The sequence below is a fragment of the Macrobrachium rosenbergii genome, chromosome 19 (genome assembly GCF_040412425.1).
Source record: "Macrobrachium rosenbergii isolate ZJJX-2024 chromosome 19, ASM4041242v1, whole genome shotgun sequence".
Classification (NCBI taxonomy): Eukaryota; Metazoa; Arthropoda; class Malacostraca; order Decapoda; family Palaemonidae; genus Macrobrachium; species Macrobrachium rosenbergii.
In genome coordinates, this window is record NC_089759.1 from 6,456,659 (window position 1) to 6,481,656 (window position 24,998).

The following is a 24,998-nucleotide window of genomic DNA, read 5'->3' on the forward strand; positions in this document are numbered from 1 at the left end:
ACTCGGTACATTGTAGGCATTTCTTTAGGTTCTTTGCGGCGTCCCTTCGGCCCCCAGCTGCAACCCCTTTCATTCCTTTTACTGTGATCTCTTTTCGTATTCTTTCTTCCATCTTACTTTCCACCCTTTCTTAACAGCTGTTTCATAGTGCAACTGCGAGGATTTCCTCCTGTTACACCTTTCAAACCTTTTTACTTTCAATTCATTCCAAAGACAGCAGGCATCAAGGAAGGACGTGTTCCCACCGTTGTAGTTGTTTTTTGGAGTTTACTTTATTTACTGGGTAATTAGAGGGATCTGGTCGTTCATGGATGGTTTATGGCTGAGAATTTTAACAGCAGCAATATAGACTTGGATGGAGCTCGGCAGATCGTCATAATGGATTTAGATGTGTCTAGTAGCAGCGATGATGAGCAACCCTTTATCACAGTCCAAAGTAAGAAACAGAAGAAAAGGAAAATGATGAGCAGTGCTGAAGAAATTATTTTACGTGAAGGCTCTACAACAAAAGAAGGTAATGTTATGAATGCAAAAGACCTCGGCTGTATTTTCCCAAGAATGTTTTGGGCTTCCACGATCAGGTTCGATGGGCAGTTCGGCTGTCCAAGTGTCATCAGAATTTGAGGTTCTATTTAAGGAAGGGAGAAACATCCCATATATTACAGTGAAGGATGAGGTAGCGGTTGGTTTTTTAACAAAAAGTGGCTTTGAAAATATTGTAATGGAAAAACCAAAGGAGCCTTATGGTGTATGTACAAAGGTAATTATTTTTGACTACCCTACTTACTTGGATCCAGAAGATGTTTTAGTTGATGAGCTATTCATATGGGCAAAGCGTAGAAAAGTTAAAGTTAATAGTGAGTATGTCCCTAAACCACAATTAATTACACTTATTAAGGGTCCTCCAATAGAGAGAGTATTTATCAAGTGCCTAGGATATAAACGTGTTGCTGTGTACACTGACAACCCTGTCATGTGTTATAAGTGTTGCAAGTGGGGCCATATGGCCTGGAAGTGCTTAAATGAGCATCGCTGTCGATTTTGTGGTAAATCCCATGAGTCGAAGGTGTGTGGTGACAAAATCAAGGAAAAGGAAGTAATTGAACCAAAATGCTGTAATTGTGGAGGTGCACATAATGCCAGCTCTAGAGTGTGTCCCCGAAGGCCCAAAAGTGATCGTTCGCTTAAGACAAATAATGAAAATCCAAGAACTGATAGTTCTGATTTTAGTCATACTCAGGTTCCAGTGGTTAGTGAGAATTTCTGGGAAAAGCGTATGGCACAGCAAAACCAAAGTTTAGTTAAGAATAAATCTCGTGAGGAGATGCAAGTTCATTATAATAACTTTATCTCAGAATTTCGTAAAGAGATTGAAGAACTTAAACAGGCCGTGTTAGGTATTAAGAGTACTATGAATGGTATATATTTGCAAAATAAGGTTTTCTTAATGAAAGGGTGACTCAAAATGTTGAGGTTGCAGAGGTATATGATAATGGTGCTGGTGAAAGCCCAGTTGCATGCAAGGCTGGCTTGTCAGTAAATAAGCCAGATTATGTGAAAAATGTGGTCGGAGACTTGACCCACACTCTTGATTCGATAATCGAATATATGGAAAGTCCAACCAATGTGCTAAAAATTAATATTCTTCATTCTGCAAGTAAGTTAAGAAAGAATATTACTCAAAATGGCACATAAACTCCATATTATATCTTGGAATATAAATAGTTTAAGAAAACGAATTACTGATTTGCATGCATATACTCAGTCTACAAATGTTGATGTAATAGCTTTGCAGGAAGTAGGTAGAAACGTTTCCTCACTACGAATTAACGGTTACTATCATTTTGAATTACAAGCTGATGAATCCACAAATTGCAGAGGTTTAACAATTTACATAAAAAATACTATTCCAGCATCATACTACTGTGCTAGTAAAGTCAATGGTACTGAGTGTTTGGCTATTAAAGTAAAACTTCAAGATGCAGAAATATATATTATTAATGTTTATGTACATGCCGATTCTTTGGCTATTGAGGACTTACCTGATGTCATTTATTCTGAGGATTGTGTACTACTCGGTGATTTAAATGCTAGACATATTAATCTTGGTAGTTGCTCCCGAAATCACAATGGAATTATTTTAAATAGATTTTTAGATTCGGTTGAAAATGCGTCTGTACTTGGTAATGGTGAAGCAACACATGTTAGAGGAGGCAGGCTTGATTATGCTATCCTTTTCAATATGCCTGGAGTACAAACAGACTTCTCTGTTGTAACCACTTTATTAAGTGACCATTTTGCTCTTAGAATTAGTTTTATTTAGAAAAGATTCCACTTATTAACAATAGAAATCGATATGTATTGCATGATGGTCAGAAAGATGATTTCATAGAGAAAGTAAGTGACTGGTACAAAGAGTATAAACTGTTAGGTATTGAGGATGAAAATGTTTTCTTGATGACTTGCTAGCAGTAATAGAATCCATACTTTACAAACCACAGAAAAGACTAATTCTGCCAGCATTCATAAGCCCAGGTATCATAATGATAAAATAGTGAAAGGTTGGAACAAGTTGCTACGAAAATGCCACAGGGAGTGGTCTAAAGACCATAATAATATGCAATCTAGAGAAACGATGGTTACAGTGGCTGAGCATGCTACAGAAAAGAGGCAAAAGGTTAGAAGTGAGTATTGGGAAGGTTTTTTTTAGGACATCTCCTTTTCAAAATCATTAAGTCAAATTTGGGAAGGTGTCAATAAAGTAAGGGGAGTTAAAAGGAAGACTAATGCACATCCTAATGCCAAAGAAAAAGCAGAGGCATTAGCCGCCAAATGGTCGTATGCGTCGAGCTTGGATTCTCTCCCTCGACATATACGGGAAAGCCTTAGGAAGTTACAGAAACAAAGACACAGGCTAGTTTGTATGCAGAAGAACTTAATGGATGACACTTGTATTCCTTTCTCTAGGGATGAAATGTTGAATTGTGTTAAGAAGGGGAAATCAACAGCTCCAGGTAAAGATGGCACAACATATGATGTTATAAACTGTCTTATAACAATGGAGGACAGTCCTCTTTTAGCGTTATTTAATCTATCATACAGTAATGGTCGCTTGCCTGTTAAATGGAAAATTGCCCTTATGATACCTGTACCTAAGGGAAATGATGATTATAGACCTATCTCATTGACTTCCTGTTTATCAAAAACTATGGAACGTATGGTTCTAAATAGGCTATTGTATAAAGTTGACGGGCTCCTTTCTCCGAATCTTTATGGTTTTTTAAAGAACAAAAGTACCTCTGCTTGCATATTAAAGTGTCTTAGTATTGCTCGTGTCAACTGCAGAATGTTTTTAGATTTAAAGGGAGCCTTTGATATAAGTCAATAAGGATGTGATATTGGAGTGTCTTACTAAAAAGGGTATAAAAGGCAAGTTACTGATTTGGATTTCACAATATTTGAGTAACAGGGGGGGAACTGTTATGTTCCAGGGGTACGAATCAACTGAAAAGTATTTTGAACTTGGTACTCCGCAAGGGGGTGTGCTCAGCCCCATGCTATTTAACATATTAATGGATGAAATTGCAAGTTACGAATTTCATGAAAATTCACAAGTAATCATATATGCAGATGATATTCTCATACAATGTAAATCAGAGGAGACTTTGAGTATTGTGTTGGCTGAAATATCAGATCTTTGTATATCTTTGGGTCTTGTGGTGAATGAAAGCAAAACAAAATATCAATCACGAATGGTAAGTGATGAAACATTCTGGCTGAATGGAGTAAAACTAGAAAGAGTAACAAGTTATAAATACTTGGGTATGTATATCGGTTTTGGTAAGATAAAGGGATCAAATTACCTATGTGAAGAATATTTGTATATCCCGGCTTAAGCCTTTACGTGTATTGTCAAATTATGGTAACAGTGTAGGTATTCCAATATTAAGGTCTGTATATCTTTCCACTATTAGAAGTATCATAGACTACTCGGCTCCAGTTTTATGTTGTTATACAGATAAAGATCTTCGGCCCTTGGAATTGTTGCAAAATGAAGCAATGAGGGTAATATTAGGTTGCCCTAGAATTGCAAGGATTGAAATAATGCGAATGGAGTTGAATTTGCAGTGTCACTCAAAGAATAAGAGAGGTAGCAGTCTCCTCATTTATAAGAATGATTAGACAAAATGATAGGCATCTCAAAACTATTGTAAATAGATATGTGACAGGCGTTCCAGGATTCTTCAGACTGAATGAATATTCACGAAGGCTTTGTAAAATATTGAGTGACTATAATGTTTTTGGTTTCTGTGTACCTTTGCCTAATACACGCCCAATAAAACCTTGGATTACTGAGAAAGTAGATATAAGTATAGAACAACTTGATATGAGAAAAAGAGACAACAATCCCCATGAACTTAGACAGCTGTTTTTGGAGAAAATATCTCAGTACCCTAGGGATATGGTGATTCATGCGTATTGTGATGGTTCTGTCACTGGAAGTCGAGCTGGTCTTGGTGTTGTAATTAGAGAATATTTTGAATTTGGTATTAGCACAGAGGAGAGAATATCTAAACGTATTGGTGATCACAGCTCATCTACCACTGCTGAGCTGTTTGCTATTTATGAGTGTCTGAAATTTGGAATAAATAAGGGAAAATCTATAATAGGCTTTGTTGATAGTCAGAGTGCTCTTTTGGCTTTAAATGCCAAAGTACCTTCTGATGATGGAATAGTTACCAAATGCAAAGAGTACGTTTCTGATATAAAAGCGTCAGGCTACAGTGTAAAATTTGTCTGGATACCCTCACATTGTGGTATATATTTTAATGATGTTGCTGATGAATTAGCTAAACAAGGGTGCAATAAAGAATCTATAGAATACGCCACTTCAGTTAGTATGAGGAAAATAAAGTCACACATGGCAAGAGTAAGGGAAGGATAGAATATTGAGAAGGCTAGGGCAATCATGAGTAATGGCAGTAACAGTATGTCTCATTATGATTATATTAGTAACAATACACGTTTTACTTATGGGAAGTCTTCAGCTAAATGTGATGGAATTGTTATGAGACTTAAACTAGGCTATAAATACTATTGGGAATACAAGAATGGAGAGGGAACCCCATGTAAATATTGTGACGCTGCAAATTCGCACACACTGCACCATTACATTATGGAATGTAGTTCTTTGGCAGAATTTAGAAATCTTAATAATAATTGTTTTGAGCAAATGGTGTGTTTTTTCATTAATAATAATTTGTACAAGAATATTGCACAAATTTAAAAACATTGATATAAGGAATTAAAATTGATAAATTACTTTATTACTGTTTTTGTTTGTCGTAATATTATATACAACTGTGTTCCCAAGAAAATGTCTTATTTGGAATTTGTTGTGAAATGGAGGTGGTTATTTTCTGTACATTAAAATAATTATTCTCCTTTTATGTAAAAAGGGGTATAAAATGTATTTTATGTAAATAAAATTTTGGTTATTTCCGACATTTAAGTCGATTTGAAGTGCATTGTAGCATTCAGTTCAATTAAAACAGATGCATTTGGTTTTAGTCTATTTCTACTGAAATTGTGGACCTTGCTAGAATGTCTGTTGTATGAAAATTATAGATATGATTAAGTATTATGTAATTCTGATTTTGTGAAAGTCTCATAAGGTTTGTGTTAATTCACTTTTTGTAATTTCGAAATTTATGTAGAAAGCCTTTCAAATTGTTAAAACTGGTTGTAACGTCATTTATTTTTTTGAGTGGGCTGTCTAGCAAGACTAACAGCTCCTTTTGACGCCTTTTTTTTATGTCAATAAATTTTTTTGAATTTGAATTTACTTTCAATTTCCCTTTCAGCACTGAATGACTTCATAGGTCCAAGCGATTGGCCTCAATTTGGCCTAAATTCTATATTCCATTCCATTCCATCTGCCGTAATTAAATACCAGACGCCACCACTTATATAAATAAAACAAACCACACGCACTGTACAAGAGTAACTATAGTAAAAGTTTTTTTTTGCTAGTTTAGGCAAAACAGATTTCTCTGAGAATACTCTCTTCGACAGAAATCTTCATCTTACTCATGTTACCCTTGCAGTAACATAAGTTAAATGTTTTCAACATAAACAATCATATTTAATGTATTTTCGAAAGTGAAGATGACATCATAAGAACACGCTTTTTGGTATAAGCGTAAATGATCCAAAGACATTGTTTCCACGATCCGTGAAACATTAAGATCACGCAAGATTATTAAGGCGCTGTCGCGCATGCGCCAACGGACGCCGCTTCAAGTTTGTGATTAAAATTGGCAGGATGACCAAAGGATAAGCAAAAAATTTTTTTTTTATAATTTTCATCAGCAGAGCAATTTTCAAAGCACACTTACATACTACTAGATACAAAGCTACAACCAACGTCTATATATATCTCCAGCTTTGAAAGGGGCCAACACCAACACTAATAATGTAAGGACTGGGTTATGAGCGACATACTGGCTGGGTGTTAACTGGTTTATTGGTTGTTCCTTACTGAGAGATGTACAGAATCTTGGAAGATGTTATTGACGCGTGCGAGCGGTAATGTAGCGTCTACACACAGACAGGTAAAACGGACATAAAAGGTTCAGACATCTGTGTTTGTCGGCAGACAAACAGATGGCGATATCAAGAGACATGATTAACATATGGTGATGAAACATACATCAGTGGAAGGGTCAGGAAATTCTACATATGGCCAATTGCAAGAGATTCAAGACAGATTAATGGATACAATGCAATAGCATAATAAATGTGAAATGGAGAGACCTTTGGCGTCTTCACAAACAGAAACATACACACAGTTTGATATAGAAGATTCGTTGGAACATTGAGTACACGATTAGAATGCTTGCATGGCAATGCAAGTAGTGGTGATTGTACATACGTTAAGACAACAATGCTTAGGGAGAAAGACTGAAATATTGTATGGTTGAAATCGCGTTCCTGTAGAGAAAGAAAACGAGACGCTCCTGTTTTGTCCTGTCGACTCCGATGATGACGATCGACGAACACACGAACACACACGTGTTTGGAAGAGACAGCGTCGGGGCTCTTACAAGTACTCTCCCCCAAGACGTGTGTAACGTCTGATTGTTTGGAAGAGACGGCGTCGGGGCGACGGGCTCTTACAATGTTCCCCCCACAAGCGAGGCATCGATGCGGAAATTGTCTTGGCGACAATTGTAGTTGGCTCGAAGGGCTTGGGCTAGGGGCGGGTAGGAGGCTGAAGGGCGGCACCGGCCAGCAGGAGCTCGAGGAGGACGGGAGCTGGTTGAAGGGTGACGTCGGATGATCCTTCGGTGGCCGGCTCGAGGGCTGAAGGATGACGGCGGCTGATCCTTGGTAGCCAGCTCGAGAGGGGCGGCAGCAGGCTGAAGGATGACGTGGCTGGTCCTTCGTTGGTCAGCTCGTCCAGTACGAGTGCGGGGGCGGCTTCAGGTTTCCTGGAGGAGGTATCCAGGGCTCGGTGGTGGAGTGGGTCATCTCGGAGGGTCGGACTAATACTGAGAACTCAGGAACGGCGGGAAACAGCGAGGCGGCGAAGGGTCTATCAGGCGTGGGTCGTCATCTTGGGTCGGCCGGGTCCTTCGAGTCACTCCGGGGTCACCAGTGTAAGGACTGGGTTATGAGCGACATACTGGCTGGGTGTTAACTGGTTTATTGGTTGTTCCTTACTGAGAGATGTACAGAATCTTGGAAGATGTTATTGACGCGTGCGAGCGGTAATGTAGCGTCTACACACAGACAGGTAAAACGGACATAAAAGGTTCAGACATCTGTGTTTGTCGGCAGACAAACAGATGGCGATATCAAGAGACATGATTAACATATGGTGATGAAACATACATCAGTGGAAGGGTCAGGAAATTCTACATATGGCCAATTGCAAGAGATTCAAGACAGATTAATGGATACAATGCAATAGCATAATAAATGTGAAATGGAGAGACCTTTGGCATCTTCACAAACAGAAACATACACACAGTTTGATATAGAAGATTCGTTGGAACATTATGAGTACACGATTAGAATGCTTGCATGGCAATGCAAGTAGTGGTGATTACATACATACGTTAAGACAACAATGCTTAGGAGAAAGACTGAAATATTGTATGGTTGAAATCGCGTTCCTGTAGAGAAAGAAAACGAGACGCTCCTGTTTTGTCCTGTCGACTCCGATGATGACGATCGACGAACACACACGTGTTTGGAAGAGACAGCGTCGGGGCTCTTACAATAACTTCGTTTTCATGTAAAGATACAAAAATATCTACAAAGCTTCCACGAGGTATAATATAGGTACATCTGCCATGAATTCACATTTTGTTAAGCCTTCATATAGACTAGGTTAACCCACTAATATCGAAATTCAATCTTAATCCACAATTTAAGCTTAGTCAGACCGTTACGGCTTAAAGCTCTTTGCCAGCAGCCACAGCCACACGTCAGTATACCAACTTAGAGAACTTGATCTGCCAGCAACAGCTTAATTTCAGTCAAAACCTGAAGCTTAATTCGCCAAGAACGACTTAAAGTTGAATCCTTGTGGTGCGCCACACGGCAAACATGTCATAAACACGTCGGCAACTTATTTCATGCATATCACAAACAGGCTGAAAGTCAGCGACCGTAAGTGGAGAACGTTTCCGTGGCAAAATCTGGTTAATCGTAAGAAGCGTTAGATAGGACTACCGAGTTGCTTACTTGTATTCAACATGTTAGAAACTTATACATATCACAAATAGGAAAACAAATCTACAACCATAAGTGGAGAACGAATTCTTGGCAAAATCTAGATTATCGTACGAAGCATTGGATAGGACCACTAAGTTGCTGACTTGTATTCAACATGTTGGCAACTTAACAATATCACCAATAGGTTGAAAACATATCAACAACTGTAAGTAGAGAATGAATCCTGGGCAATTGCTGGATAATTATATGATACATTGGATAGGACTACTACTAAGTTGCTGACTTTGTCCTGTTCCTCGTTGGGAGAGTGGGTTCCGTTCTCAGCTAAAACTCTGCTGGCCGCGAGTTCGAATCTCCGACCGGCCAATGAAGAATAAGAGGAAATTATACTGGTGATAGAAATTCATTTCTAGCTATAATGTGGTTCGGATTCCACAATAAGCTGTAGGTCCCGTTGCTAGGTAACCAATTGGTTCTTAGCCACGTAAAATAAGTCTAATTCTTCGGGCCAGCCCTAGGAGAGCTGTCAATCAGCTGAGTGGTCCGGTTAAACTAAGGTATACTTTTTTTTTTGTATTCAACATGTTAGCAACTTGTAGATATCATAACTAGGTTGAAAAAAATCAACGACCATAAGTGGAGAACAAATCTTCGGCAAATGCTGGATAATCATAAGAGGCATTGGATAGGACTTCTGTTAAGTTGCAGGTTTGTATTTAACATGTTGGTAATATGTGTGCGACAAGTTGCTGACATGTTTTACAACATGTATTAATAATAATGCCGTGTGGAAGCACCCATCAATGACGACTTTAGAGGTTCTGTATATCCTTGATGGTCAGGAGGGCAGAGTTGATGATGTACTGCAGAGCGGCAATTTCCTTCTCAACCATCTGCCACTGGAAGTGACAAGGCCCCTGGCAGTGGGTGGCTTGCCAAAGGGCGTCCCTGACAGCAGGAGCCAACCACGAACTGTATTGGTTGAAGTTGTCCGTGCCAAACATCTTGTTCCTGGAAGATCCGAGGTGTGGTTGTAATGTATATATTGTATATATATATATATATATATATATATATATATATATATATATATATATATATATATATATATATATATATATATATGACAGGTGCTTATTATGAGTGAATCAAACAGATGTCAAGTGATATAATCGCAGAGGTTCAATGACTGAGGAAAACAGATGTCATGTGATATAACTACAGAGGTTTATAAAGAATTATAAGCTATAAATGACTGAAAGAAACAGACGTCATGTGATATAATCGCAGAGGTTCACTGAAAAAAAAAAAAAAAGATGTCATGTGATATAACTACAGAGGTTCAAGGAGAATCGTAAACTGAAAAGTCCTCAGAAGATTGAAGGTAAGTACAGATAGAATTATGAGCTGAATTAGTTGGTCGGTGTACTTGGTGCTACTTTGGCTTGTTATCTACGCGCCAGTACCAAACATGGCGGAAGCTCCTTGGGACGCTGTGCTTGTAAAGTCACCAAATCGGCGCCAGGATAGTGTTTCGGCGGCGCCATTAATTAAGTCTCCGCTGAGCTTGTTTTCTTCGGTGACTTCCCGTTTTCTTCAAGCTCAATTAGTCACGCCTAAAACGTGCCAGGTCACGCATTTTAATCATTTTTACTTTATGGTATTTATACGTATGTCACACATTGTGTATCACATGTTTCTTCATTCACAGGCATCAAGACTGTATCTATATTGTAGCTCTGTATGTTTTGTATTGTAATTTGTACTCGTTCACTGCATATTATTGTTTATTGTTTCGACCTCAGGTCACAGTCAATTCCATTGTCTCTCACGGCCCGGCGTCAGTCGGCCGCAATATAAGCTGCCTGGATCTGTAATAAAGTAGCAGTAACTTTTACCTGCTCGTTTCTTTGACACCTTACAGTGGTGACCCCCGGAGTATCCCGGAGCCATTAGCGGACTCACACAGCGACTCAGTCTTGGCTCCAGGATTTCTCCAAAACGCTCTTAGCGGCCTAAACACGCGCTGTAACCAGCGTTTGAGCGTGCTGACTCGTCGGCGTACCCCACCAGCGTCACTAGCGGAACCACACGGCGCACGAAAGTGCGTACTGACGCCGATACCCCACTCCAGTAAGGGGTCAAAGGAGCGAGCATGGACGCGGATATCCCCTCCTTCATGCAGTTAAACGCGGACCCCGCGGACTCCGAGGTTTACCTACCTCCCATCACAGCCGCGCCCGCCCCGCGCCGAGGCCCTCCCGCAACTCCACACCAGCGCCCGAACACACGACGGCCGGGCAACACAATCGCAGGCCGCCCTCACCGTAAAGCTGCCGCCCGTTTACGCAGGGGAACCCATCGATGTGGCTGCGCAGGGTGGAGAGCCACTTCAGAATTGCGGACCTCACGGACGAAATCCTACAGGCCGACACAGTGCTCAACGCCCTTCCGGAGGACGTGTACAGAAAACTCATCTCGCGAGTACCAAACACACACCCTCACATACAGCACCACAAAAAGTTCCTTCTCGAAGCTTGCTCCTGCCCATCGCCGAGCGGGCCGCCCGTGCTATCGACCTCGCCAATAATCCACGCCACGACCTCAATCCAAGAGACGGCAGGGGCATGGTCGTAGATCTCCTGTCAATACCAGACTTGGGCGGCACAAACAAGCGGCAGGAGATAAGCTTCATACGGGAAATCTACCTTCGCCAACTCCTCCCGGAAGTACGCAACCCCTACACCATGCCTGTCGAGGACCTCATAGAGGCGGCACAACACCTCACAGACTCCGTCAAGGCTTCACAGCGGCTAAAACCGGCCACACAGCCGGTCAGCTCCGTCCAGCCTGAAGAGGACGTAGAGCAGCCCGTCAACGCCATCACCAACAGACGTCCACCGAACCACAGCAGACGGAGGTCCCCGGGCTTCTGTCGCTACCACAAGTGGTTCGGAAAGGACGCCCGAAACTGCCTGCCGCCCTGCTCGTTCAACCGTTCAAAAAACGGGGGTGGCGGTGGCCAGCAGGACAGGCCGCCATGGCAGCCGAAGAACCCAGGGCCTCAAAAACAGTAGGTTTTTACGTCCGCGACACCGTCTCCGGCAGGATGATGCTGGTCGACACAGGAGCCTTTAAGTCGGTCTTCCCAGCATCCAGAGAGGACCGCAACCAGACACCAGACCCGGCCGCTTTCCTGACGGCCGCCAACGGAACCCCATCCTCTCCTACGGCACCAGGCTCCTGTCGATCTCCATCCTTGGCCACAGTTACTCCTGGGACTTCATCGTCGCGGACGTAGGAACCCCCACTCCTGGGGGCCGATTTTCTGGCGCACTTCGGCCTGCTAGTCGGCGTGGGGCGCAGCGCCTCCTCGATACCGACTCCTGCCGGTCTCTCCTGTTAACGGCGGGACCCAGACCCACCATCAGCGCCGTCGCCCCCACCAGTATGCACACCTTCTGTCGGAGTTCCCTGAGGTATTTAAGCCCGAGCCGCCAAGTCCCCGGGGCCCCAGCCAAGCACGGCATATACCACCATATAGTGACTAAAGGGCCCCCGACACATGCAAGTTCCGCAGGCTTCCCCTCAGCGCCTTCAGGAGGCGAAAAAAATGTGAGATGGAACAGATGGGCATCTGCAGGAAAGCCTCCAGTCCATGGGCCTCCCCTCCACATGGTGCAGAAACCGGACGGCTCCTGGAGGCCTTGCGGCGACTACAGGCGGCTCAACATTGCAACAGAGCCCGGCCACTACCCTCTACCCAATATGCAAGACCTCACGGCCTCCTTTCACGGGGCCAAAATATTCACTAAATTGGACCTTCTTAAATCTTATTTCCAGGTACCTGTTGCGCCAGAGGACATACCAAAGACAGCCATCATCACGCCCTTCGGGTCCTATGTGTTCGCCTTCTCCACCTTCGGGCTGAGGAACGCCGGGGCCACCTTCCAGCGGCTCATGGACAGCATCCTGGGGGACCTAAAATTCTGCGTCTGCTACGTCGACGACATTCTCATATTTTCCAGGTCTCACAGCGAACACCAGAGGCACATCAAAGCAGTCCTCCAGCGCCTCCAAGAAAACGGCTTCGTCGTCCGTTTCGACAAGTGTACCTTCTGCGTCCAGAAAGCAGAATTCCTGGGTCACGAGGTGTCTCCGACAGGCGTCCGCCCTCTTACATCGAAAGTGGCAGCCGTAGCCAAGTTCCCGACACCCACCTCCATCAAGGCCGTCCAGGAGTTCCTTGGGATGGTAAACTTCTACAGGCGGTTCATCCACGGGATCGCGCACACCACGGCCCCTGACGGAAGTCCTGAAAGGTCAACCAAGTCCCTGTCTTGGGGACCCAGCCAGCAGCAGGCCTTTTCCCTGACGAAGGCCGCCCTCACCAAGGCAACCGCCTTGGCACACCAGGATCCCAAGGCTCCCCTCCAGCTGACGACAGACGCCAGTAACGCGTTGCCTGCGGTGCTGTTCTGGAGCAAATCATCAACGGCGCCCCAGCCCATCGCCTTCTTCAGCAAGAAGTTCAGTCCCGCAGAGTCCCGCTACAGCACCTTCGACAGGGAACTCTGCGCGATGTACCCGCGCAGTTCGGCACTTCAAGTTCCTCCTGGAGGGGACGCCCTTCACAATCTTCACAGACCACCAGCCACTGGTTCACGCCTTCACGAAGCAGGGGGACGCATGGTCTTCAGACAGCAGCGCCACCTCTCAGCCATAGCCGAATTTACCTGTTCCGTCAGGTACCTCCCGGCAAGAAAAATCCCGTAGCAGACGCCCTCTCCAGAGTCGAGTTGAGCGCAGTGCAGCTTGGTGTAGATTACCAGGACCTTGCCAGAGAACAGGCCGCTGACCCAGAAACCCCAGCATACCGCACCGCCATCACATCCCTCAAGTGGCGGACGTGACCCCTCGCCCCGGAGGCCCCAGCCTGCTCTGTGACATCAGCACAGGCCAGCCCGCCCCCTTGGTTCCAGCCTCACGCCGCCGCCAGGTATTCGACATCATCCACGGCCTCTCACCCCCTCCGGCAGGACCACGGCCAAACTGCTCTCAAAAAGTTCGTCTGGCACGGGGTGCAAAAGGACGCCACAGCCTGGGCAAAACAGTGCCTGCAGTGCCAGACCAGTAAAGTGGGTCGTCACACGCAGTCGGGGTAGGCGAGTTCCCACAGCCAGGGCGCCGCCGCCACATCCACATCGACGTCGTCGGGCCCCTTCCCCATCAGGCGGATCCAGATACCTCCTCACGGTGGTAGACCGTTCGACGAGGTGGCCCGGCCACACCCATGCAAGAAGCCACCGCCAGCGCGCGTGCGCTGAGGCCCTGCTCTCCAGTTGGGTTAGCCGCCGGCGTCCCGGACCACATCACAACCGACAGGGGCCCCGCTTTCCTCTCGAGTTGTGGTCTGCCCTGGCTCAACTGCTGGGAACCACGCACCACACCACCACAGCGTACAACCCAGCGGCCAACGGCCTGGTTGAACGGTTCCACAGGTCCTAAAGTCATCCCTCATGGCCCGCTGCACCACCGAGGACTGGAAACATCAGCTGCCGTGGGTCCTCCTCGGGTTGAGGACCGCCCCAGAGCCGACGGCACCCCATCCGCAGCTGAACAAACCTATGGGGAACCCCTCGTGGTGCCGGGAGAGCTCGTGACGGAAGAACGCCACTCCCCATCTCTGCAGAGGCTCCGCGACGTGGCCGGCAAGTTCGCCCCTTGCAGGCGCTCATACATCGACAAAGCAACCACCTTCATGCCGCCACAGCTGTCATCCGCCACCCACGTCTTCGTCAGAGTCGACGCCGTCCGTCCACCACTAACTAAGCCCTACAGGGGACCCTTCCGCGTGCTGGAGCGGAACAGCAAGGCGTTCCAGCTGGCACTCCCAGGCAAGAACGACTGGGTTTCCATAGACCGGCTAAAGCCCGCCTTCCTGTCGGAGAGTCCCGGCAGCGACGCAGCACCCCTTCCGCCCAAACGCACTCCAGCACGCCCTCACCCCCGCGGCGCGCGCCCAGGAAGGAACCGCCCAAACAGCAGCCTCACAGGCGGGAGGCCCCTCAGTTATCTTCAAGGAGCCGCGGCACCCTTCAGCGTCCCAGCAGATACAGGGATTAATCAGACGCGTCCCTCGTCTTGGGGGGGGAGTATTTGTAAAGTCACCAAATCGGCGCCAGGATAGTGTTTCGGCGGCGCCATTAATTAAGTCTCCGCTGAGCTTGTTTTCTTTGGTGACTTCCCGTTTTCTTCAAGCTCAATTAGTCACGCCTAAAACGTGCCAGGTCACGCATTTTAATCATTTTTACTTTATGGTATTTATACGTATGTCACACATTGTGTATCACATGTTTCTTCATTCACAGGCATCAAGACTGTATCTATATTGTAGCTCTGTATGTTTTGTATTGTAATTTGTACTCGTTCACTGCATATTATTGTTTATTGTTTCGACCTCAGGTCACAGTCAATTCCATTGTCTCTCACGGCCCGGCGTCAGTCGGCCGCAATATAAGCTGCCTGGATCTGTAATAAAGTAGCAGTAACTTTTACCTGCTCGTTTCTTTGACACCTTACATGCTTAGTTCTACCCCCTTGGGAATCGAAGTATCATATACACCCATTTCTATACTGTGTGGTCGACAATTTATATTAATAAACGATATCTTCGTGCGGCCGTCTACTTTACATTTACCAAACGGTGTTTAGTACTAGCGCCTTGGAGTGGATGATGCGTAGACAAGCCAAAGTAGCACCGTGTACTTACTTCATATGTGGCCTATAGGTGCTTCCCTCGGCGTCAATGTAACACTTTTCCAGAGCGATGATCTGGTCGTTCAGTTGCCGAGCCAAGAGAGAACTTGGAAGGGAAAATGGCGAATTATAGTATTGAGTTGATTACTCAAACTGTATATTCCAGTTAGATCATTTAAAGTAATGTCAGTTCGTTCATATCTGATTTCTTAACGCCAGCCAGGTTTATTTGACAAGCAGGGTAATGAATGAATTCAAATAACAAAAGAATTCAAAAAGGTAAGCGCAAACATGCGGTTATTTATGTATATGCATATATACATACATACATATGCATATATATGTGTGTGTGTGTGTGTAATACATAATATGTATGCATGTATCATCATCCATGATTCAGCATTTAAAATGTGACCAGCCAGAGGATTACTTTTGGAGTGGCTTGCTACTGATTCAGTGGTCTGATATTCATGTGACAGCCCATTCAAGAATAATTATAATTATTTGAAAGATGTAACAGAATACGTACGGCAAATCACAAATTTTCCGAATCCTGCTGCTGAAATCACGCGCCACATCAGCAAACCCATCAATTGTGCGTTCTACGTGAGCTGTAAAATAAAAACAGGGAAAATAGGACTAATTTCTGGCTCTTTCACTTACTCATAGTTTCACCACTTTTTACACGGTATTCATTTTTCTTCTCTATCTGTGATACCTCTCCTACTGGTTTAGAGCAGTGGTTCTTAACCGTTTTATGATCCCACCCCCCACAAGAATTGGTCCTTCCTTCCACGCCCCCTTGTCTCTATGGGTAAAATTCCCTCTCAGATTTAAAGGAAAATAAAAAGAAAGAGAGAAAGGGAAGGGGTTTCGAGGGATAGGGAGAGAGGTAAATAATTACAAAACAGTAAGCCCAACGAGTCTAACTAGAGTTGTAGACTTTAGGAAACTAACGTTATAAGGCGATACGTTTGCATTTTTTTATAAACTTATAAATATTAGTTCCTCACTCTTGTTAAGAGAATAACGAATATAATTATAGAATTTTTTAATTTTCCCTAGGGCTCGCCCTCCCCTGGAAACAGTGGTTTAGTCTAAAGGATGGGTCTAAACTTTAGACCCACATGTTTTAATGCCCGCCCTTTGAAATTGTGACTTGTTCTTTAATATCATGTGATTATGATTGCCCGGATGACAGGTACTGGTTGAGCGTATTGTTAGGTCTCCAATGCAAAAAAAAAAAAAAAAAAACTAAGCCTATGTTCGGTTGCATCACCGGAGCAAACGGCAATAGGTTGTCATGAGAACCAACAAACCAACTGACACTAGTACTACAACCAAAAATCTAGTGAATTTCAGACATTCAAAACAGAAATCCACTTTAATGTCTAATTTATTTTATTGTGAACCAAAACAGAGACAGATATTGCTGCCCAAAATCATGCCCTGTCATTGCCAGCGTAGGGGCGCGAGTTCATGAACTTCTTGAACGATGAACAGAAAAGTTAAACATATTCAGCCAACTCACTCAAGGATAGGCCTCGTTCCTTCAGTGCTTGTCCGTATTCTTCTTGAAGTCCTTCCAACATCCTTCGTAGCATCGTGATTTCGTCTTCGAGGTCCATGGGGAGAATCTGAATTTATAAAAAGGAAATAAAGGAAACTAGAAAAGTGTATTAAAGCAATAGCATATAGGGAGATGGAAATCAGGTCAGAAAAGAGCCCTGCTGAACTAGACCGAGATTGTGTTTTTTCGTGGCTTTGCACTGTGAATATGCTTACTTCGCATCATGCTAACAGACAATGCTTTAGTTACCCATTGTACAAATTTTCACATTTTGGAACAATTACTAGAGAAACTGAAGTGTCAAATCATGCCCCTTACTTCCGCATCGGCTAGGCCTATGGCCATGAGACCCCAAAGTTGCCCCAGCGAAAGGTGGTATCGGAACTCCGGGTCGAGAATATTTTTCATGGCGTTGAAATCTTCGAACGTGGTGTGGTAGAGCGGGTAATCAGACCAGTCCAGTTCATCCTGAATTGTGGGGAAAGAATGATTCACGCTGACAATCTCGTGAACACATATGGCCATAGAAGCTACTAGCTCAGTGGTCTAGCACTGAGAGTTTTTGTTTAGGACAAAAACTGTGTTGAGAATAATGGCACTTGCGTATGTCAAGATTCGAGGTCGAAGAGGCATTGCATAAATAAGTTTTTGGTTATAAAAAAATATGTCAAGATATTCATAAGAAGTCTTAAGAGACAAACAGGTTACTGGAATAAACAAATGGTTTTGATTACATTTCAGCCTAAATTTCAAGGTTATAGACTATGGCATATGTATAGGCTTATGACGAGTACCAATAGCATCACATTGAATTACACCTTCAATATTAATATAAACACAAAGCTGAAACGGCTACTTACAAAGTTGATTTCCCAAACCATGTAGGAAGCTGGCACTCCAATCCTTTGATAAAAAGGGGAGTGTTCGCTGGTAGATGCCATATTATAATCCATCAGAGCTGGGGAAGAGGCTCTGAAGCGATCAGTCCAGTGGTCCCAGAGAGTATTGTAACCAAGAGACTTGTCTGGTGCCGGTGTCTGAAAGAAATATATGTGTATATATATATATATATATATATATATATATATATATATATATATATATATATATATATATATAAGTATGTGTATATAGCCTATATATTAAAATAAAATATGTGATTGTGCTTACTTTTTTGGTTGCTTCTCTGATGATTTTGTGAAGCAATGGCGTCGCCGAAATCTGCAGGTTATACGTATAGACGATAGCCAGGTCTACATTCAGATAAGCAACCGTCCTCATTTCGAACACCTTTAAATATTCCTCAACCCACTCCCAAGGGCCGAAGAACCCATACTCGCCAGCACCCCAGGAGGCGAACACGAGGGACCTTCTTGGACGCCATCCTGAGGAGAATAAAAATAAAAAAAAACTTGTTTTATCATAAAAGACGATGTCTGGATATTGATTCTGTTCAAAATTTGGACACAGATTTTTTGAGAGTTTTTGCTGGCCTGGCCACGTCACCGAAATCCTGCTTTACTATTGGTCGATTAATTCCACCCCACAGAATACTAACCAATCACAGCATCAGCTTCTGTTTTGATTTTGCATAACAACAAAGTTGTCTGTTACCTGTGTCTCTGTGAGAAATGTGGTGACATTTCGACGTATTTTTCGGTGGTTGAAGCCGGAACATGTGATTACACGCGTGCCATATAATTCAGGAACATTTTGTGTTATTAATAGTTATTGTATTAGAACAGAAAGTGTAAATTCACCACGACAATTGCAATTCTTAGTTATCGGTAGCACGTTGGTGGAGCATGTGACATTTTGCATTATTTCTGTTTGAAGTCCAAATTCTATATTATACGTGTTTCTCGTGATTCACTAATGTTTAATGTCACTGTATACCAAGAAAAATACTGCCATATTGCTACTCAAGTGAATTCAAGTCGAAAGTGTTAGCCTGGTTTATCAAGACGCTGAAGGTGGAGGCCTCTTTGGCAGGTGTTTTGGTGAGTAGCCTAGGCTAAAAAAGGGGACATTTTGCATGATTTCGTTTTTTGGTGTTTGAAATCTAAGTGTATGAATATTTGCTCCTTATGATTTAGGAATATTTTAGATTATTAAATATCCCACCAAGAAAATAAATACTGGTATAACATCGCATGGTTCTAGGCCAGCCAAAATGAATTTTAGTCGAAAGTGAGGCGGTGGTGTCAGTTCACATAATATATATGTATATATATATATATATATATATATATATATATATATATATATATATATATATATATATATATTGAAGAAAGCATTATAGGCCTAGAGAAGGGTAGGCTAACAAAAGGCGCGAAAGTTCTCAATAAGACGATCGAAGAACTCGGCGCAGGAATCTCACCTTTTTCGAGGAGCTGCCCAAAGGACCTCACCAGTTCTATCTGCACGGCAGTGGCTGACGAAGGATCACAGGACCCGAAGGTCCAGGAGTCCCTGTGATTGCCCAACATGACGTACCTGTCAGGCTCCTCCGACCCCCGAATCATGCCGATGACGTTGTACGTCGGTACAACTCTTTTTATGTTGTTGACTTCCAGTTTAAGTTTCCTGGAAAAGTCACTCTGGTTAGGAACAATAGTCTTGGATCGCGTCATATATTTCCCACGTACTGGTAAGTCTACATGCGACTTCTTAGTGTGACAACATGACGTTTCATAAGCTGACATTACCTTTTGGTGTGACGTGGGCCTAATTTATTTAGTATTTTGAAGTTCTCATAATTATATACTTAAATACGTACTATTATAACGACTGGAAACTGCGATTAATTAAATATAGTACACACACACACACACACACACACACACATATATATATATATATATAGTAAATCTGATACATTTTTTGTGCATATTTATAAATGCATATGTATATATTCGAGGATCGGAAACACTGATAGACCGATTTGGTTATTAGTCAAGGATATCTGAAGGGTTTTTTTTTTATAATTAAGATTGCTTGTGTCAGTAAGGTTTTTCTTTGTGCAAATAGTTGGCAACTTTAGAAGTCTCAGAAACGACTCACCATCCGGTTCGTGCCAACTTTGGGCCCATCCTGTAGGTGATGTTAAGCCTCCCTCTCCAGGACTCCGGTGCCTCTGATCCGCCCATATTGACAAGGAGTTTCCTCGCGTCGTTGTAACTCAGGGTGTGGGCTGGAATCCTCGGGGTGTCTGTCTCCTCCTCTGGTACACGGTACGCGCCATCTTGGAAGAGGGGTGTAAAATGACTCATTTGATTTGCATTCTTTGGTTGTATGTAAGGAATGGTCAGTAGAGTTATTTCAGCTTGAGATAAATGAGAAGATATGTATTGTCGTTTTGGAATGAAAGGAATGGTCGGTCCCTTGTTTATAGTCTTTAGCATGAAGTGAAAGGCGTGTTCCTTATCTGTGGCCTTTGCTACGAAAGGAATGGCTACTTCCTTCTCTGTCATCTTTAGAATGAAAGGAATGTCAGTCTCTTACCTGGTAGGTAGTCTTAAGAATGAAAAGAATGGCTAGACCTTTAGCTAGTAGTTTGAAGGATGAAATAAATGCCAATTCCATATTTGGTAGTGTTAAGATTGAACGGAATGGTCAGTCCCTTATCTGTAGTATGTAGAATGAAATGAGTGTCAAGTCCCTTGAATGTAGTTACTTGCCAGTAGTCTTTGAAATGAAAGGAATGTTCATTCCCTTGCCTAAAATCAGAAGACAAGGGAAGAGATATGTCACTCAGTGATATAGTCTTAGCAGCGGGAATATCGAGTAAACGCATGTAACTCAAAGATCTCCAGGCTTTAGAGTAAAAGGAATAGTCAATAAATTTTCAAAGCGGAACCAAGAGTAAGGCGATATGCTAAAGCATTTCCTATGATTTTACTTAGCAAGAAGCAATTCTAGGCTCGTCATTCATTGTACTCAGTCAAGAGTGTATGAAGGATCAGTTTCTTACCTACTGAAGGATAGTAGGGAGTCGTAGGATCTCCGTCGTGCCAGATGATCGAGCCTCTCTGAATGCCCGATCCTGGCAGCCAGAAGGAATTCGGATAGGCTGCTCCTCCCGTGTCCGATTCGGGATGGTAGTCCTGAGGGTCGCTTCCAGATAACATTGAAAGTTGGTTAGAATCGTGTTATGGATCTCTTTAAGTGATGTTATGCGTAACAGTAACAACTGGAATGATTTTTCGTTATACTTCGGTAACGTGTAAATGTATGAACATTTATATATATATATACATATATATATATATATATATATATATATATATATATATATATATATATGTGTGTGTGTGTGTGTGTGTGTGTGTGTGTGTGTGTGTGCATATATCGTGTATATATATATATATATATATATATATATATATATATATATATATATAATGTAAATATATAGCGTTACGTTCATTATGCATCATCATAACACACTGACTCACCAACTAATAATGGAACTTTACAGATCTTAAACATCATCATACCTCATTACCACATAACGACTCGCGTAAAAGAAAAGAGAAAGTACAAAGCTTCTTTAGCGGACTCGAAGACACATGAATAATATTAACCTTAATATATTAACGACAACGCAGACCGACTTACGTATAAAGGATGACGCCCGAGGCGTTAAACCTCTGGGCGTTCTGCACCTTGTCTCCCCTGAAGATTTTGCCGAATTTGGCGATGACAACCCGGTCCTTGATTTTGATCCCCATCGACTCCACCTGCTGGAAGTCTTCGTATCGTCCGTAATTGACGTACACTAACTCGTCCTGTTCGGGAAGGATAAGTACGCAGGAGAGGATCGTGTTAATTTTTTTGTCGTGAAAGTTTCCGCTGCGGAAACTGGACTAAGAGTTGCTTGCACCAAAATTCGTATAATACTTTCGTAGCTTTTTCTGTAATACTCTTAGAACTGTGTCGACTGTATTAATATTAATGTGAACGCAGCAAAATATCAATTCATTAAGGGAAATATGGTAAATTAGGTCAGATTTTAACACAATTCTTTGTTTTTCCCAATCTTTCGCTGTTACGAAGTCTCCCACTTCTTATGTAATAAGATACAGGCACACACGCACACGCACACACACATATAATATCTATATAAATATATATGTATGTAGGCTATGTATACTCATATTACAGTATATATAGTATATATACAAACATATACATGCATACATACATACATACACACACACACACACACACACATATATATATATATATATATTAACTTTATCACATACACAATTGTTCTGTGCATTAGTAGAATTACTAAAAGGACCTCATTCAAACTGGATGGTATCTAACGGAGTTTTTTATTCAGAAAAAGTTACAAGCTTTCATGGACAAACAGTCCACCTTATCAAGTACGGATACTTGATAATGTGGACTGTTTGTCCAAGAAAGCTTGTAACTTTTTCTGAATAAAAACTCCGTTAGATACCATCCAGTTTGAATGAGGTCCTTTAGTAATAATATATATATATATATATATATATATATATATATATATATATATATATATATATATATATATACATACACTCATACAGATCATAAACTCGCAAAATATTTGAGTGGTAAAAGAAAGCATTTCGACATCATTATTGATCTCGTTAATATCTCCTAGAAGAGATATTAAAATCCGCAGATGTTTTAAACTTGGGTCATCTTTTTCTCTCAAAATAGATTTCAAACGAGTCTACACAAATTATATATACTATATTTACTGAACGTATGATAAGGTCACAGTAAGAAATCAGTGTACTGTAGGTATTACTTAAGGTTCTTTGCAGCATCCCTTCGGCTCCCTGGCTGCAACCCCTTTCATTCCTTTTACTGTACCTCCATCCATATCTTTTATCCATCCTACTTCCCACCCTCCCCTAACAATTTCTTCATAGTGCAACTGCTTTGAGGTTTTCCTCCTGTTACACATTGAAAGCCTTTTCTCTCTCAGGTTCCCTTCCAGCGCTGAATGACGTCGTAGGTCCCAGCGCTTGGCCTTAGGTCTGAATTTTATTGCCAAGGGAAACTACGACGAGACCTGCAGTAATTGTACTTATTCAGCGTTTATCCGAATTTCTGAGAAGATATCGGTTACCAACATTTTCTTGGTTTCATTTTTCTCTTCCGGGAGGAGTTGTAGTACTTTTCAATTTACTCTGAAGAGATAAGTTGAGATGTTGGCATTTCATTATCATCTTGGTAATAATTGGAAGTTATTTGAAGATAACTGGTACTCGTTTTTTTTTAAGGCTGTTATCATCGTGGCCACTTGACATGCTGCAAGATGGCCCCCCAAAAAGCAATGAAAATAAATTGCTATGTACGTTATCTTAAAATTTTGAAGTGGTAAACAATTACAAAGATTTTATCTTGGATATATCTGGTACGGTTTTTTTTTAGAGAGAGAGAGAGAGAGAGAGAGAGAGAGAGAGAGAGAGAGAGAGAGAATGTGATAATGATTAAGCAACTTGAGTTTAGTAGTTTATTAAAGTTCTGTTAAAGGTAAAACTGTAGATGCTGGGATTTCCTACTATCTGATCATCAAGTTATCATTCAGTTATCCAAACTGAGTGCAAAGTCACCAACCTGAGTGTTCAGTTATGAATCATGAAGTTAAATTTGAGTCCAATGACATAAACATCAGAATGAACACGAATCTATAAGTCAAACACGAATCTACATAAGTCAAAGAGGCCTTACCGTGATTATCGTGCCAGCAGGCGAGAAGGCGAGGAAGGCCGGAGGAATGGAGTCATCGTACTCCACTTCGTCGATCGGTTCCTCTATGATGGTTGACGTAAATTTGACTTCGCCCTCCTCATCGATGAGGTAAACCTATAGGTGGAACGGGTTGGGAATGATAAAATGGTCAATAGATGATAAGTAAAACGCTGGAAGGAGCAGAGATGAAACATTGTCCTGATATGAACTGTTGGGTCTCTCTCTCTCTCTCTCTCTCTCTCTCTCTCTCTCTCTCTCTCTCTCTCTCTCTCTCTCTCTCTCTCTCTCTCTCATAAATGAGTAAAAAGGCTGGAAAGAGCAGATATGAAACATTGTCCTGATATGAACCAAAAATTCACTCGAACTGGTACTTGAGATACTGTTGGCTCTCTCTCTCTCTCTCTCTCTCTCTCTCTCTCTCTCTCTCTCTCTCTCTCTCTCTCTCTCTCTCTCTCATAATTACCTTGTTCGGCTTCTCAAGGTTAGGATGTGAGAGCTGAACTTCGTAAGGCTGTAGTTTCACTTGATCGAGTCCTTGTTCCAGCCATAATTTCTGTAGGTACTCAGCCTGCTCCAGATCTTGCTTTGTCCCAGCCATGTGTCCTTGGCTTGTCAGGTACCTGTGAGGTATTATGGGGGAGAATAATTATATACTATTTCTTGGCATATTTGATCATGCGTAATCTGCTTTCATAATCTGATACAGAGGGAATGGGGAATGATTATATTCTTTGTATACGAAGTGTGTTTATATATATATATATATATATATATATATATATATATATATATATATATATATATATATATATATATGATTTATAAAATCCTAAAACTGGTATCATTCTTTGAAGACGATTTCACGACTTAATTTTGTGACTGGCAGATGGTTTCAACTCGTCCCTGTGTCGATGAACTGCCGTAAGCCATTTTTTTCCCCATTCTGAGATCATGGGTTTCAAAGATTTTTATGTTATTCAGGCCTTCTAATTAGCTCAACTTCCGAGGAACTTTGGTTTGAAAATGTGATAACACACACAGCTGAAGTTTTGGTATGTTATAGAGTATCAAAAACTGAGACAATTCGGCTGGAAAACTCAAAAACTAAAAAAAAAAAAAAAAATGAGATACACCAGTTCGTGAAAACAGGGACGAATAATGAAAG

At 42.2% G+C, this 24,998-nt stretch overlaps 1 protein-coding gene across 2 annotated transcripts in view; it reads right to left on the reverse strand.

The window, feature by feature from the left end:
• Positions 1-6,345: 6,345 nt before the first annotated feature.
• Positions 6,346-24,998, reverse strand: part of LOC136848592 (N-acetylated-alpha-linked acidic dipeptidase 2-like) — a 22,983-nt gene continuing 4,330 nt past the window's right edge. For both annotated transcript variants that reach the window (XM_067120958.1, XM_067120959.1), the window contains exons 4-16: positions 24,297-24,453; positions 23,813-23,947; positions 21,698-21,867; positions 21,051-21,193; positions 20,141-20,321; positions 19,458-19,663; positions 18,245-18,459; positions 17,935-18,111; positions 17,393-17,542; positions 17,036-17,141; positions 16,034-16,115; positions 15,518-15,610; positions 6,346-9,756 (exon numbers count right to left, since the gene is read on the reverse strand). In XM_067120958.1, the coding sequence (XP_066977059.1) occupies positions 9,558-9,756; positions 15,518-15,610; positions 16,034-16,115; positions 17,036-17,141; positions 17,393-17,542; positions 17,935-18,111; positions 18,245-18,459; positions 19,458-19,663; positions 20,141-20,321; positions 21,051-21,193; positions 21,698-21,867; positions 23,813-23,947; positions 24,297-24,453 (2,014 nt within the window). In that variant the 3' untranslated portion in view covers positions 6,346-9,557. The remainder of the gene's footprint in view (positions 9,757-15,517; positions 15,611-16,033; positions 16,116-17,035; positions 17,142-17,392; positions 17,543-17,934; positions 18,112-18,244; positions 18,460-19,457; positions 19,664-20,140; positions 20,322-21,050; positions 21,194-21,697; positions 21,868-23,812; positions 23,948-24,296; positions 24,454-24,998) is intronic.